The sequence below is a fragment of the Acipenser ruthenus genome, unplaced genomic scaffold, assembly GCF_902713425.1.
Source record: "Acipenser ruthenus unplaced genomic scaffold, fAciRut3.2 maternal haplotype, whole genome shotgun sequence".
In the NCBI taxonomy this organism is placed as follows: domain Eukaryota; kingdom Metazoa; phylum Chordata; class Actinopteri; order Acipenseriformes; family Acipenseridae; genus Acipenser; species Acipenser ruthenus.
The window spans coordinates 2898-17500 of NW_026707907.1; the positions used below are offsets into that span (position 1 = coordinate 2898).

Below are 14603 nucleotides of genomic sequence, written 5' to 3' on the forward strand. Positions count from 1 at the left end.
CGAGTAATAATAATGTAAATTCTGGGTCTCACTACATATTTGTGACTGCTTTGAAAACAAGGAGTTTGACATGTTATATTGGTTATCCTGATGTAAATTAATTTTAAAAAAGTAAAAAAATAAGTAAACATATATATACATATATATATATATATATATATATATATATATATATATATATATATATATATATATATATATATATATAAACAACAATAATAGAGGGGCTTCAGTGAGTTACAGGAAAATAATAAATTCTGACGTCATAAATTACGAGACCGAAGGCAGAGTAATATATAAACTGTCACAGAAACCCGAGATGGAATGGTTTTCCTGTAACTCACTGAAGAGGCCCATCTGTTATTTTTTATAATACATGGAAACCCTTGTGATGCTAATATTAAAGAAGACGAGGTTCAGCAGTACAGTTTGGGTTTTTTTTTTTTGTTTATTTTTTAAAAGTGTTTTTCAGTGCTGTACAGATGGTCTATGTCGTTATTCCTTTTAGTTTCTCTGAGATACAAATGTATCTCAGAGAAATAAAAAGTTGCAGAGCAACATCTTCAGTAGCTAGGCAGAATTTCCCCTTTGACAGAAAACAAATCAGCTAAAGACAGTCAGCATGCTGCCACTTGCGTACTTTTTTTTTTTTTTTTTTTTTAACCAATGCTTTCAATAATCCAAAAAAAAAAAAAAAAGTGCACCACAAAGCATTGAACTTAAGTCAATAATGACCACTAGAAAATTGATACAATTCTTCTTACAAACAGCTATTTTCATTTGATAAGTATTAGGTGTTACTGTAACGCCTTTTCACCAAATATTACTCATTACCCCTCCTCCTTACTGATACCAGGTACCACCCCCTGATGAAGACTTTTGACAAGCTAAATAAACCATACAACAATAACAATTTTAGATGGCAAGATAAGGTGGCTTGTGTACAGTTGTTTTTATAATGCTTCAATGCTAACAAGTAATGCTTCTGTGAGAGTCGTCTCAGTTTGCTTCAGTAAGGGAGAAATGGGTAACAAGTAGGCTGCATGGTTACACAGCTGAGGAGTCACCACTGTCACTGCACCCCTTCAATGACATCAGGGTTGAAGTGTCACAAGAACACATTCTGATGTCACACGAGTAGACTGTACAGGTTTCATTTTCCATATAGATCCAGTGCAGAAAACAAATGTGTGCTGTTTCTTTGTTGCATTATAAAATTATGCATTTAAGATGTATCTACTGGGTATAAATATAGTAATTTAAAATTGTCAGTTACGTACAAACTAGATTATATATAGTTTTCACCTATTAATCCCTTAGCCCCCACCTTTCAATGGACTCTAGCTAGTTCCATAAACACATTTTCTGAAAGGCAAACCTCATCTCCCTCTTACTAGCTCTTCAAAGTTGTTTCAACAAGCAGGGAAATGAAAGGCACACAAAAGTTTTTGTAAAAAGATGACCCATTTTACTTCACAGCAAAAGCCTTTTTCTATGGAAGATAGGTGTTCATGTTATTACAGCTGTCTCTGGTTTAAGTGACTTTTGTCAGCTTTAAGTGAATATCTGCTTGAGGAGGCAAGGGAACAATGGTAAGCAAAGTAATAAGAAGAGACAAACACAAAGCACTTGGTGGCCCCTTTCATTGCTTCCAATTAAAGATTCATGAGCAAAGCTTACATTTTTTATGAGACTTTAAAAATAAAGATCATCATAACCAACATTTATGGTACTTATATTTGAAAACAAAAAAGACTTGCAGACCATTTTGACAACCTATTACAGTATTTTGATATACTGTAGTCAGTGTAATACAATGCATTCCATATTAATCTATATTCCATAATCTATTTCCCACAACAGCAACCTGTATGAACCTGAACAGGAGCTAACCTGCAGGGATTCCCATTTGCAATATGTGCGATTCAAAATTTCTAAACTTGCTTAGTTTAAAATGCTACATTAACACACCATTACAGTGTTGTTGTATTTTTGTATTAATCTAGAGAAACTTCCCCTATCTAATTATGACCCCCATTTACTGTCTCTGTACATAATGCATACACCTCCAACAAACACAAGGACAATAGTGCATACACAGCACTCCAACAAGCCTGTGCCCCAATACCTGGAGGATACATACGAATATAGTGTACACAAATGTGAATACTGTATAATACACTGTCTCCCTCCGTTCAAAGATTTTACACAGTGATGGTGCCAAAAAAAATATCCTCCAATTACCCCACCACTCAAAGTTGATAAAAAAAAATTAAATTGGACATTATTTCCTTAATTACACACACATATCTAGTATAAAAGCACTGAAGCTCCTAACAGGAGCTTGCCAGTACAGTACTGAAATATTAGTAATAGTCAGATCTGACTATCTCCAGGAGGTATGTTTGTTCAGTTTTAAGCTAGGACCCCCTGCTGTCTCTGCAGAAATGTAAAGAGATAAGGGTAAGGGGAGCTGAATGTCAGACAATAGGCAGCAGCATCCAAAAAGACTACTTTTCCACTGCTCAGAAGGACAATTCATTATGAAGGCCTTTGGGGTAGGTCAAAGCAGGAAAGGGTAAAATAAAAACAAAACACACTGCTGGCCTAGCTTGCCTGACACTCACGGAGTTTGTTAAATGGTTATGCCTTTTGGGGGAAATAGCTGTAGCCACCAGAATAACCAACAGATGATTTAAAAGTTTTTTGGTTTTTTTTGATATGCGACTCCCCTTGTATAAATTCAATTCTCTCTGTCAAATCATCTGTGCAATGAAACTCTAGGATTTTTTCCAAAGAGCCACGGGGTAGGTCAGATAAAAAAAATAACAAACAAAAAAACAGCCTTTTGGTTGTGCTTCATAAGAGTAAAAAGGGACACTTTTTTATCAAATGAATTCAGGGAGGGGGAAAAAAACAGACAAACACAAAGAACTGAGACTTTTTTTCTCCCCAATATTAAATAAGGTAACTGATAAGGTCAGACACATGATACCTAAAGACATGAATCCATGAACTCTTGAAGTCGAAGGACTTCTCTGTACTTTAACTGCAAAGCAACAGTCTTTCAAAGGAAGGGAGATCCACTGAATCTCCTTTAAATGTTGTTTTTGTTTTTTTTGTTTTTTAGCAGAAAGGGGGGGGGGGGGGGTAAGGCTCTAAGTAGGGAAGCTTGACAGAAAAACCTTGAACTATTTTCTGAAGGAAAGATGAGACCCTCCCTAGGCTGCCATAAAATCTACCCCCCACCCCCCCAGGCTCTTCTGAACTTTGATAGGTGCCAAGACATTGGCACTGAAAGCTGGGTATAATTATGTGCTACTGCTTTGGCAGGAAAATGCTTTGTTCACCTCAACAAAGAACAATAAAAATATGGAATCTTTTTTAGGGATGTTTGGAAACTACTGCACCGACCTGTAATTCATCACATACAATAGGGGTTTCTATGCTTCCTTTAATAACTACATGTCATGTGCTTCAGTGTAAAGGTGATTTTGAAAAACAAAACAGAACCCATTCACACAACACAAGAATAAAGAAAAATTATTATCGATATATTCTTTCTTACATTATGCAATAGAAGGCTCCTTTTCAAATAGAATACCGCACATCAAATATCTGCAATATATTGTTTTGAATTTATCAGCTAACAATGCCTTTCATGTTATGACTCAAGCAACTTGATATACATTTCATAATGTCAAATGAATCTAAATTAAAACAGATATTTTCAGATACCTATGGTATGGTAAAAAGAAAGAAAAAAGGTGCATACCACTTCTATATAAATGTTTATAAATAAGTTATTCTAAAGACCATTCTGAAAACCTATGTTACATCTGCGTTATCAACATTTGCTAATGGATCAAAGTTAATTTGCTAATTTGCTAAAAGGCTAATTTGCTCAAAGTTTTGTTGCCTGGAGGGGCAGCAAATCTGCAGTAATTACACAGCAAACTGTCTTATGAGGGGAACTAAGAAAGCTTGAAAGGGGAAACACTAGCAGACACAAACATGAACGCAACAAAGGCAATTAATGAACTTGCTTTAATTACAGCTCCGACTTGTTCCATAATAAGGAATGCAACAATTACTTCATTACAAGTTAGTGAAGGAAATAAAGACATTTATAGAGGATAAAAGGCAGCAGAAAAAGAAAACAACAACAACAACTCAAAAGGAAAAGAAAGCATATTGCTGAAGCACAATGACAGACTAGATTAACATCAAAAGATCAGCAAAACAGGAGGACATATTCATTCATGAGACACAAGCAAGGTGGAAGGAACTCTGATGATGTTAAAGTACAATTTGCTGAATCGGCTTGGGTTCCACTTTCATGGTTCTGTGTAAGCAGTACTTGACAGGTAGAGGAGGATAAATTCAGGTAAAGGTATTCAACCTCAGTTATTCTTTATATTTTAGCCTTAGTCTTAGTTGTTTTTCTTCCACTTGTGTTCAAAATTACAGGTTATAAAATTGAGCATCGTAACAGATGTATGATAATGCAACGTTCTTTATAATTGTTTTTTCTGGAAAATTTGCATTGCTTAGCAAAAGATCTCTGAACCAAGCTTCTAATCGGCACTTAGATCAGGCACCTGTTGGTGAGCCAAATATGCAAAATATCTGTCCTAACTTACCTCTCAGCCATAAAAAGTCGTATTCATGTTTTTTTTTTTTTTCTTTCAGCTTGCAAATTCGAAGTGTTCATATGTAAATAAGGTTCATTCTTTAAAATGTGTGCCTGGCACTAGCTAGACACACCTACAACTTGTAAAGATCTATAGTCAAATGCTGTATCTCGACGATTATAGATCCTTCCATAGACCACAACAACTGTGGACCGATAATATATAAATGTATTCATTATATACCATGAGAATGGCAAATTAGGTCATGAGAATTATTGCTTATTTTAAATAGTTCAAAGTTTTCTGTTGTGCAAAATGTCATTGTAATTGTAAAGGGAAGCACATTGTTGCATATTAGCAATTAAAAATATTGAGATATTCAGGTAGATAAATAGCAACTAGGATGATGTTAGGAGTCACAGATTGTGTTTGTTGATATGCTGTGTTTACTAGCAGATTAATGGATCAGAGTGTGGTAGATGCATGATTTTGGGGATGTTTCAGGGATCACCTAGGATTTTCCCACAGGTGGTCACTGGACATCAATTTGAGAAATAGACCAGAAATCTGGTTAAATTAATATTGTCACCAATGCTATGGAAAATAAACACATAATTAGATACTTCATTTTAAATAGCTGGTACTAATTTGCTAGCAAACTGGGAGTTTATCTGACCAGTACAATATTTTAATGATTTCTAAATATTACAACAGAAACTTGCAGACCTCAGCCAGTAGTGGAAAGTGCACTTAAAAAAGGCAACTGCTTGTAATACAGTGTTTTGCCTTACAACTATTTTGCATCATTTGTTTTATCTTGCATATACAAGCATGCCTGCTAAACTGAAGCTTAAAGGTAAGAATATATTGATCTATTTAAAAAAAAACACAACAGGAATTGTAAAGAAGAATAAACACATTTTGCGAGGTTTTACTTAATCCGTCACTTGCAAGTCATTGAAATTGACACTAGAAATACAATATTTAGGTGACTGGATCTTAGTACCATTGTATAACAATATGTATTTATTTTCTGCCACTAGGCAAATTCCTTCTACATTACAAACCAGACAAAGTCCTACCTCAAAGTCATTTGCCTTGTTGTAGTGCATGTTGAGGGCCCTGTACAGCTCACAGTCCCGCGTGACATTCAGTTCCTCTGTGCCTGTGACACCATCATTGATCGCTTGCCGTGCAAACTTCTCCATCTGAATGTAGTAGAACTCTCGAAAGTTGCTGAACCACTTGATGAGCTGAGAAGTGATGCATCTGTTGAACTGTTTTAAAAGAATCACTATATTAGCACAGTTTTATAACTGATAATATACAAAGAACCACTCACATGGAAGCCTAAAACTGGTTTCTCTGGGCTCTTCCATAGTTGCACCCATATAGATTTATCTTTATGTCTGTAAGAAATGTTTTCCATTTCTGCATAGCAAGAATAATGTGACAACAGAGGTGTATATAGAGTATACTGTATGCTGCTGAACTCAGGGTCACAAAGCTGTGCTATGACCCCTTTTGCTTCTCTTCAGTTAACTCTTACACTTGATTAAATACTTAAAGTATAGATTAAAAAGCTGCTCCTGTTCTAGTAAAAAAAAAACCAACAAAAAAAAACACAACAACAAGCTTTATTTTCACTTTATGAAAGCCCTTTAAATAATTTAGAAAAAAGTCAAATTTTTTCAAAGAAATACAGAATTATCAGTAGCTGGATGCTTATAGCTATTTGGCTTCTAAATAAGAAAATGGATTCTCAAATAAATCATTTTGGTTTTCTTTGTCAGAGCTCTGGACTGTTTGGGCACTGCATTCATTGTGGAGTTAAATCTCAGGTTTGCATGCACAGGCGCGGCAGCTTCATGCTCTTTGACCCTGCAGGATGATCTCTGTGATAGCAGCATGTGCTGCAGCCTTCTGCAAAAAAAGTATTGTGTGCTTTCACCAGACAGCTGAGTTGCACTTAGCCAAGTTAAAAACAATAAATCCAAGAGTTTTTCTATTAGCTGGTCCCTCTTTGTCATTGTGGTATTAATCATCACCCCCCCCCCCCCCTCCCAAAAAAGAAAGGTGTGCATTAATAATAATTAAAAAAACAAAACAAAACAGCAAGCACTTATCAAGCACTGGCCATGAGAATATGCAGACCTCTGTCAAGATGACAGCTAAAGTGTATGTGGAGAGAGAGGGGGAGGGGTGGCTTGGTGATAATTACCGTGTAGAAAGTTGTTTCAATGCTTGCAAATTTAAGATAATGAAGTGAATGAAAATTCATGGCAGGGAATCTAACAAGGAAAAGTAACAAGGAAACAGAAGCTGGGAGGGCTGGTGCTTCTCCCAAAAGGCCAGCCCGCATCATAATTGCTGTGCAGTTGCAAGAGTTCTTACAGATAATTGACCAGAAAAATGATTAAGTCATCATCAAACCGCTTCTGCCTGCAAGAGTTCAAACATGTACTTAACCTATCCAAGAATTATATATTCACTCTGTGTGTCTGCTCTGTCTGTATTCAGCCTTGCGGGGAACCTGATTAAAAAAAGACAACTGAAAGACCCCCGTTATCTGATCTTCTGGTTGCCGATTTCAATAGAATTTAAACCCATTACGATCTGCTGAACTTGGAGTTCTTTCCGTTTTATCTCAGCAGCAAAATACACTGTCCAAATTTCCAGACACTGAGATAAGGACCACAGGCCCCCATGACAGCTTACTGTTCCTTTTTAATTCTTTTAGAATAAGAAACAAAACATTACAAAATGATAGGAGGCTGTGCACTAGGGAATGAACATTGCTTTGACATGGAGATTAGGCTCTTGCATTGTTACAAGACATTGTCTCACATGAACAAGGGCAGGAGAAAAAAAGGGAGGGTATTTTTTTCTAGAATGGCCCATGGATGACATAATGGAGAATACAAAAAAAGTAAGTCCGCATGACATTGTTTGGCAGAAGGGCATAAAGGGAGCTTTAAAGCGTATTGCTGAAGAATCGAAATACCAGAGATGCACAGTGGACAAAACAACACAGTCACTGGAACATGACAACTCAGCAATTAAGGATCATGTCATCTGCTTGTCAAACAAACATCCCCAAGTCATACTGAAAAATAATAATAATTATTCTGAATATGTGGTAGCAAGATGGATTTCTCTTGATGGAGCAGGGGTGACCTACAACAATTTGTTTAAAGCTAGTGCGTAATGAATGATATTAAAAAAAAAATGTCAATACAAACATGATAATGCTCTCTAACATGATGTTTTGCATGTCAAACTCAGGCAAAACAAATATGATTTTTTTTGTTTTGTTTTGTTTAGGATGTTTACATGCGATTCTATTAAAAATGTATGTACTATCATAAAAGATTAAGAAACAGATCAGTTTATTGTACAACCCCAGAGTAAGACATCTGCGCTTTGCTAATGTGTTTTACAAAAACTAATTGCTACAATAAAAGGTCTGTGTTTCCAAAACAGAAGAGTCTCTGACTTTGATTAATGCTTCCCATGGGATACCTCCGTCCTGATATTTGCAAAGGAAACTTCCTAAATATTCAATGAGCACAGTCAAAAGATGCATAAAACAAATCCATTTGACACCTTAATCTAGCCAGGCAGCAGTTGACTCAAAGGGGTGGAAGGGCTGAGAAATATAATTTGCGTAACACAGAAATGCTCAAAAGCCTGTGAATGACTGTTCTTCAGGCAGACTACAATATAGCACGCTACTCCAAACAGCAGTTACATCTCCTTTTTCTCTTGGGTCAATAACTAGGTAACATGATACTACTGTACTTTACCAACTGCCAGAATGAGAAGTAAACTCACCAGTATCTAGTCTACTCTCACAGTTTAAATAAGAACTCCTGCAATGGGAGGCATCATGCCAGTAAGCATCACACACACAAGGCTTTGGGCAAAATACAAATTGTAGGAATTAAAGCTATTTGCCAGTCTCAAAGAACATTAATTCAACAAACAGTTTTAAGTTTTAAATGAGGTTGAAGGATAAGATAGAGAAATGTTTTACTTTATGCATTCATTTTTAACCTACTTTCTGTGAAGTAAGTCCGGGAAATAATTTTCTATTACATATTACAGCTTATTCCTAATAGTTGAGACAACTGAGTATTCAATAGTGTAGGTAACTAGTTCTTTACTGTACATGTTGCTACATCTGTACATTAAGTTCTTACTCTGAAGTTGTACAGGTTTATTTTCCACCACTACTGAAGATTTATATTTTACATTTATATATTACATTTATTTTTTATAGTCAAGACAACTGATCTGTTGAGAAGCATCCAAATATAAAACATTTAAGGAAAGACAAAAATTGTTAAAGGTAAAAAAGTAAGAATTGATTTTTAGCCATTTAAAGTAAGAGAGGAGAGAGAAAAAATACAGACTGGAGAGGAGGGCTATAGTAGAAAATGCTTGACCCGAGGGAAGACCATTGTTACCGACTGGGGGCTATAATGCACCCTGTCGGTAACAACAGTCTTCCCAAGGGGCATTTAATTTTCCACTATGGCTGAGCCTGCAGTACATATTTAATATATGAATCAATCAAGAAAATAAGTGAGGCAAGGTTGGATAGTAAATAATCACTTTATATTTTGTTTAAATATAGCTAGGCTTGCTACTGTTCGATTTTTATTTTTTTGCCAAATCGACGATTAATATCGACGTTTATTTTAGAAAGAATCTGTTTTTTTCGATCTTTATTTTTCAATTCGAGCAGAGAATGGGTGAAATTGACCTTTACGCTTTAAAAAAAAGACTTTTTATGCCATTGAAAAACATCTCATTTATCATATTCAACATGCAACAAAACCATGGTTACCAACATTCTAAAAAATACTATTTGGTCACAGCTGAGCTATACATTTAAAAATTGTCTCAAATAAGCTGTAGTAAACGCAGCATATAAAAGTGTATTACACAGACCTTTATAGCGTAGATTTACGAGTAGAAATAATATGCATAGAACAAAATATTAGATAGTTGAACAGAACTAACTTGCACTTATTATTCAGAGTCTGAGGCAAGGCAGACGGGCCCACTTCGTCCTGCCGCAGAGACTTCAGCAGTCGGTCAGGGTATTGTGCACAATATTCATTGAGTGTTATTCCCTTGCGCCCCATTTTCAAATCAAACTAGTAACTGTCACTGTATACCTAAAGCAAAACCTTACTTACACCTTAGCCTGCTAATTTCAAAGTGCTTTGAATGACAGGTGCTGTAGCTGGCAAATGAGAGCATTCTAGCACTGCTTCAGTCAACGAGATCTGTCAGAACAGGGTGAAACTACAGTACTAACGGATCACTGTGATGACTGACAGCGACCCCCAGGCACCCCCAGTGGAACAGAGACGGGACAGACAGCAAGTATAAAAACTACACAAACTAGAGATAATTTCTAAATGATTGTTTTTGGTAAGAAAATACAAAATAGCGAGTGGTTATTTATTTTTGGGGAATACAGCCGATACAGCATACATAAATAAATAAATAACAAATAAATAACAGAAAATGTTTTTGAAGTTCAGACCGTATAGTTATCAAAGTTTTTCTCTGTCTCCATCTGGTTTGCCGACTACTGCATAATACAGTTTATATCCCGCCCGTCATATCTGTTTACATCGAGTTGAATTTGTTTGAATTTCAGAAAGTCAGAAAAGTGGCAGTGATGTTTTAATCACCATTTTAGTGTTTGGAGCATCTTTCTTTTGTAGTATGTTTTGTAATTAATTTTCTGTTGACTCACAGAATCGCTGTTCAGCCATTTTCTCTTGTGAAGAGTGCAGGGGAGAAAGGCGTTCCTTTGAAAACGGGCAGGACTGACAGCGATGTAAACCAATCACATGACAAATGGAGACTACTGACCTGTGGCGTAAGGATGTTAGGGCAATAATTCAATCTATTTTTCCTTCTATGATGAAGTTTTAAGCAATCACAGATTCATTATAGATAGACAGATAGATTAGATAGATAGATAGATAGATAGATAGATAGAGATAGATAGATAGATAGATAGTAACACAGCAGGGAGGGGGTTAATATCCATCCTGCCTAAAAACGTGTGGTAATTGTTTTTGTTTATTATTCTATTAATTATTACCTGCACCTGGCTATTATTGCAAATTAGAGCCAGGTGCAGGGTATTTAAAGAAAACAGCCAGTCCCTTCAGGGCTGCTGTGTGACGGAGCCCGATTGAAGAGGTGCTCAATCGTACTAAGAAAGGTAACTGTGTGTTCCTTTTGTTTTATTGTTAAACTGTGTGTTTATTTTTAACAGGTAAAACAGCTCAGCTGTCCTGTGAATTAGAAAAGGTTCCTGACATGTGTAGTCAGCACTCTAAAACGGAGCTCGGTGTTTTTTTTCTGTTGTTTATTAAAAATAGCGCGTCAGCGCTCAAAAACTCAATTTCTGTGTCCTGGGTTCATTTTGAAAGGGGCAACGAACGACCGTGAGTGGCGGCCGGGTAACAATACACACACACACACACACACACACAGTTGTAGTCAAAAGTTTACATACCCAAATGGAAATGTATAATTCCTAGATATTTCACGAAAACAAAGAATTTCAGGAAAAATCTTTTGTAGCAAAAGTTTTGCATTTGTGGATGAGGAAAAAAAGAAGTTATAAGAAATAGATGTCTACAATTATTTATTTCAGCAATTTTTTTGCAAAACTCCAAAAATGCTAATTCAAAAGTATTCATACCCTTTGATGCTATTATATTATTGTCTAAAAGGTGCTGGAAATTTCGATACGATAATGCAGAACCTAATTCTAGAAAAGTCTAGAAAATGCTGGATTGTAGGTGAACATTCTTAGCGAGTATGACAGGGTTAGGCAAAGGATGATTGCTGTCATTACCAATAAGTTAATATGGGAAAAAGTAAAGAGCTACCTGAAGAGCTTGGGCAGAAAAATATTTATTGTCATAAAGCTGGAGAACGATACAAGAAGATTTCCAAGCATTTGAGTATCCCAATTTCAACTATTGTTTCTATTATCAAGACTCACGGTACTGTCATAATGCTCCCTTTGCCTGGAAGAAAGAAGGTTCTTTCACCAAGAACAAGTAGAAGAATTAATAACAATCCGAGATTGATTGCACACATCAAAATCTACTTCAAAATGGTTAAAGAAGAATAAAATCAAAGTTCTGGAATGGCCTAGTCAAAGTCCCGATCTAAATCTGATTGAAAATCTTTGGTATGAGTTGAAGAAGGCTGTGCACAAGAGAAGTCCTCGGAATTTGAATGAACTGGAACAATTTTGGGTTTAAGAATGGTAAAAAAAAAAAAAAAAAAAAAAAAAAAATCACTCAAGAATCATGCCAAAAGCTCATTGACAAATATCCTAATAGTTTAAAAGAGGTTATTATTGCTAAAGGTGCCTCAACTAGCTATTAATTTCATTTACGAGTTTTGCAAAGAAAATTCGGAAATAAATAACTGTAGACTCTATTTCTTGTAACTTTTTTTCCTCATCCACAAAAGCAAAACTTTTGCTACAAAAGATTTCTTATAATTATTTGTTTTCGAGAAATTATACTTTTCCATTGGGGTATGTAAACTTTTGACTACAACTGTGTGTGTGTGTGTATATATATATATATATATATATATATATATATATATATATATATATATATATATATATGTATATATATATATATATATATATATATATATATATATATATATATATATATATATATATATATATATATATATATATATATATACACACATTCTAATTATACCCATTATTTAACTTTAAAAAAACATGCTGCTTGGTAAATGCCTACTGCAGTTATAGCTAGTTTTGATTAATGTTCATGCACCTTAGGCCTCACACCAATATTGCACGGTTGCAAAATTATATAACCCTGTGTTTTATTAATTCAATATAAATGGCCTTTAATTGTTTTTTTTAATAAATTTAGTAGTTGGCAATTCTTTTTGTATTTTCCCCCAATTTAGAATATCCAATTATTTTTATGCTCAGCTCACCGCTACCACCCTCGCGCTGACTCGGGAGTAGCGAAGACGAACACATGCTGTCCTCCGAAGCGTGTGCCATCAGCCGACCGCTGCTTTTTTATTTTTATTATTTTTTAATAAAATGTAGTAGTAGCCAATTAGTTTTTTGTTATTTTTTCCCCAATTTAGTAGTGTCCAATTATTTTGTTTAGCTCAGCTCATCGCTCCCACCCCTGCGCTGACGGGCGAAGACGAACACACGCTGTCCTCCGAAGTGTGTGCCATTAGTCGCCCGTTTTTTTTTTCATATCGCGGACTCACCATGCAGCCACCTCAGAGCTACAGTGCCGGAGGACAACGCAGCCCTGGGCAGCTTACAGGCAAGCCCGCAGGCGCCCGGCCAGACTACAGGGGTCACTAGTGCGCGGTGAGACGAGGACACCCTGGCCGACCTAAGCTCTCCCCCCTAGCAAAACAGTTACAGTAAATCCTAAGTATATCTCGCAAAGTCATATATGATGCACGATTCTTGGTAAGCAATTAGTGAAGAAAAAAATGAGTGCTCCCCACACTTATTTCAACAGCACACTTCAGCATCCCTTCTTCACAAGGCCACATGAGGGAAGCAGAAACATTGAAAAACTTAGTTAAAAAAACCCTTGAAACAATCTATATTTTTTTCTTCTTTTTTACAAGAACTCATTGGTACTATGTTGTGTTGAATATCGTTATAACTACCACAATGCATGTTAATAGTGAATGCGAACTTCCATTCAGTGTGTCAGCCTGAATTTCTCCACCACACAAGCAATGGCAGGTCAGTATTAGCAGCTCACACAATTATGCCATTTATCAAACTTAGAAAAATGATATTCCTAAGAATTCCTTTTAATAACATTGAAACATATTTGCACATTCATATAAAAAGCTGCGTAAGGCCTTGTGGGTGGGATTATCTCATCTTAACCACACCTCTGTCATGCTTTAAAACGCAATACACTTGTGTCAGGGTTTTTTTATTTCAATATATATTATTCATTGCACATGGGGGAGGTGGTCTTGTAGAGTCTGGAACTTATTTTTTTTGTTGGTGATTTTTTTGTTTTGTTTTTAATATAGATAAACACATTTTTTCAAGAGGGCCCTAAATGACACATTAAAAGACCATAGAAAGAAAACAACAAAACATTGTAAATAGACACAATGAACAAATTGGTAAAATACTATGGGGAAATTGAAATCAGCAGTATCAATTGTGAAGTATGGTTTTCTTGAGTAGTAGTTTACACCGGTACAGTTAGCCACATGGTGTGCAATTACTGACAGGTCAGTAGCCCCCAATGACAAAGTTAGGAGGTTGTGTAACTCGGTAGGCAGAGGGAGAGTGCAGCTGTGAGGGGACAGCCTTCCTATCCTCATTTGAATAATGTGGCCTGAATCTGTCACTTTATTTATCCTCCTTATGCTCAGTGTACACTGAAATCAACAACAAATTAAGTTGTAAATAAGAGACAATAATCACCATTGTTGTTGTTGTTTTGTTTTTAATTCCGAAGCAGCAGCTGAATGTACGAAGATTTTATACAACAAAAGCTCTTGAAGCACGCATATGTTGTCAGAAGCATTCGAGCATAGAAACCTCTAAACAATGAAGATAGAAGCACTTTTCTCATCATTTGTTCTTTCAAGTCTATGCTGACACTAAAAATTTGAACTGAAGTTAGAAAAGACCATTTCAAAGTTGATTATTTGTTTAAATATATTGTCCCTCCATCGCTATCCCAAGAAAGAAGACACAACAACTATTTCACATTAAACAGCACCAAAAAAAGATAATCTTACCTTCACATCAGAGAAGAACATCTTGAGCATGTTGGAGCTTGGGTATCTTGTGTAAAAGAACATCAGCTTTGCCTTTTTTAAGTGGTTAGGTGAAAGTCCTTCCTGAATTTGCTATAG

The 14603-nt window shown here is 35.7% G+C and overlaps 1 protein-coding gene across 1 annotated transcript in view; it reads right to left on the bottom strand.

Moving 5' to 3' along the window:
• Positions 1 to 3924: 3924 nt before the first annotated feature.
• The window catches only part of LOC131728513 (prospero homeobox protein 1-like), a 10815-nt gene continuing 136 nt past the window's right edge, over positions 3925 to 14603 (bottom strand). Inside the window, exons 1-2 of the mRNA XM_059019495.1 lie at positions 14487 to 14603; positions 3925 to 5911 (exon numbers count right to left, since the gene is read on the bottom strand). The exon at positions 14487 to 14603 is cut by the window's right edge and continues 136 nt beyond it. Coding sequence (XP_058875478.1) covers positions 5570 to 5911; positions 14487 to 14549 — 405 coding nt within the window. The 5' untranslated portion in view covers positions 14550 to 14603 and the 3' untranslated portion in view covers positions 3925 to 5569. The remainder of the gene's footprint in view (positions 5912 to 14486) is intronic.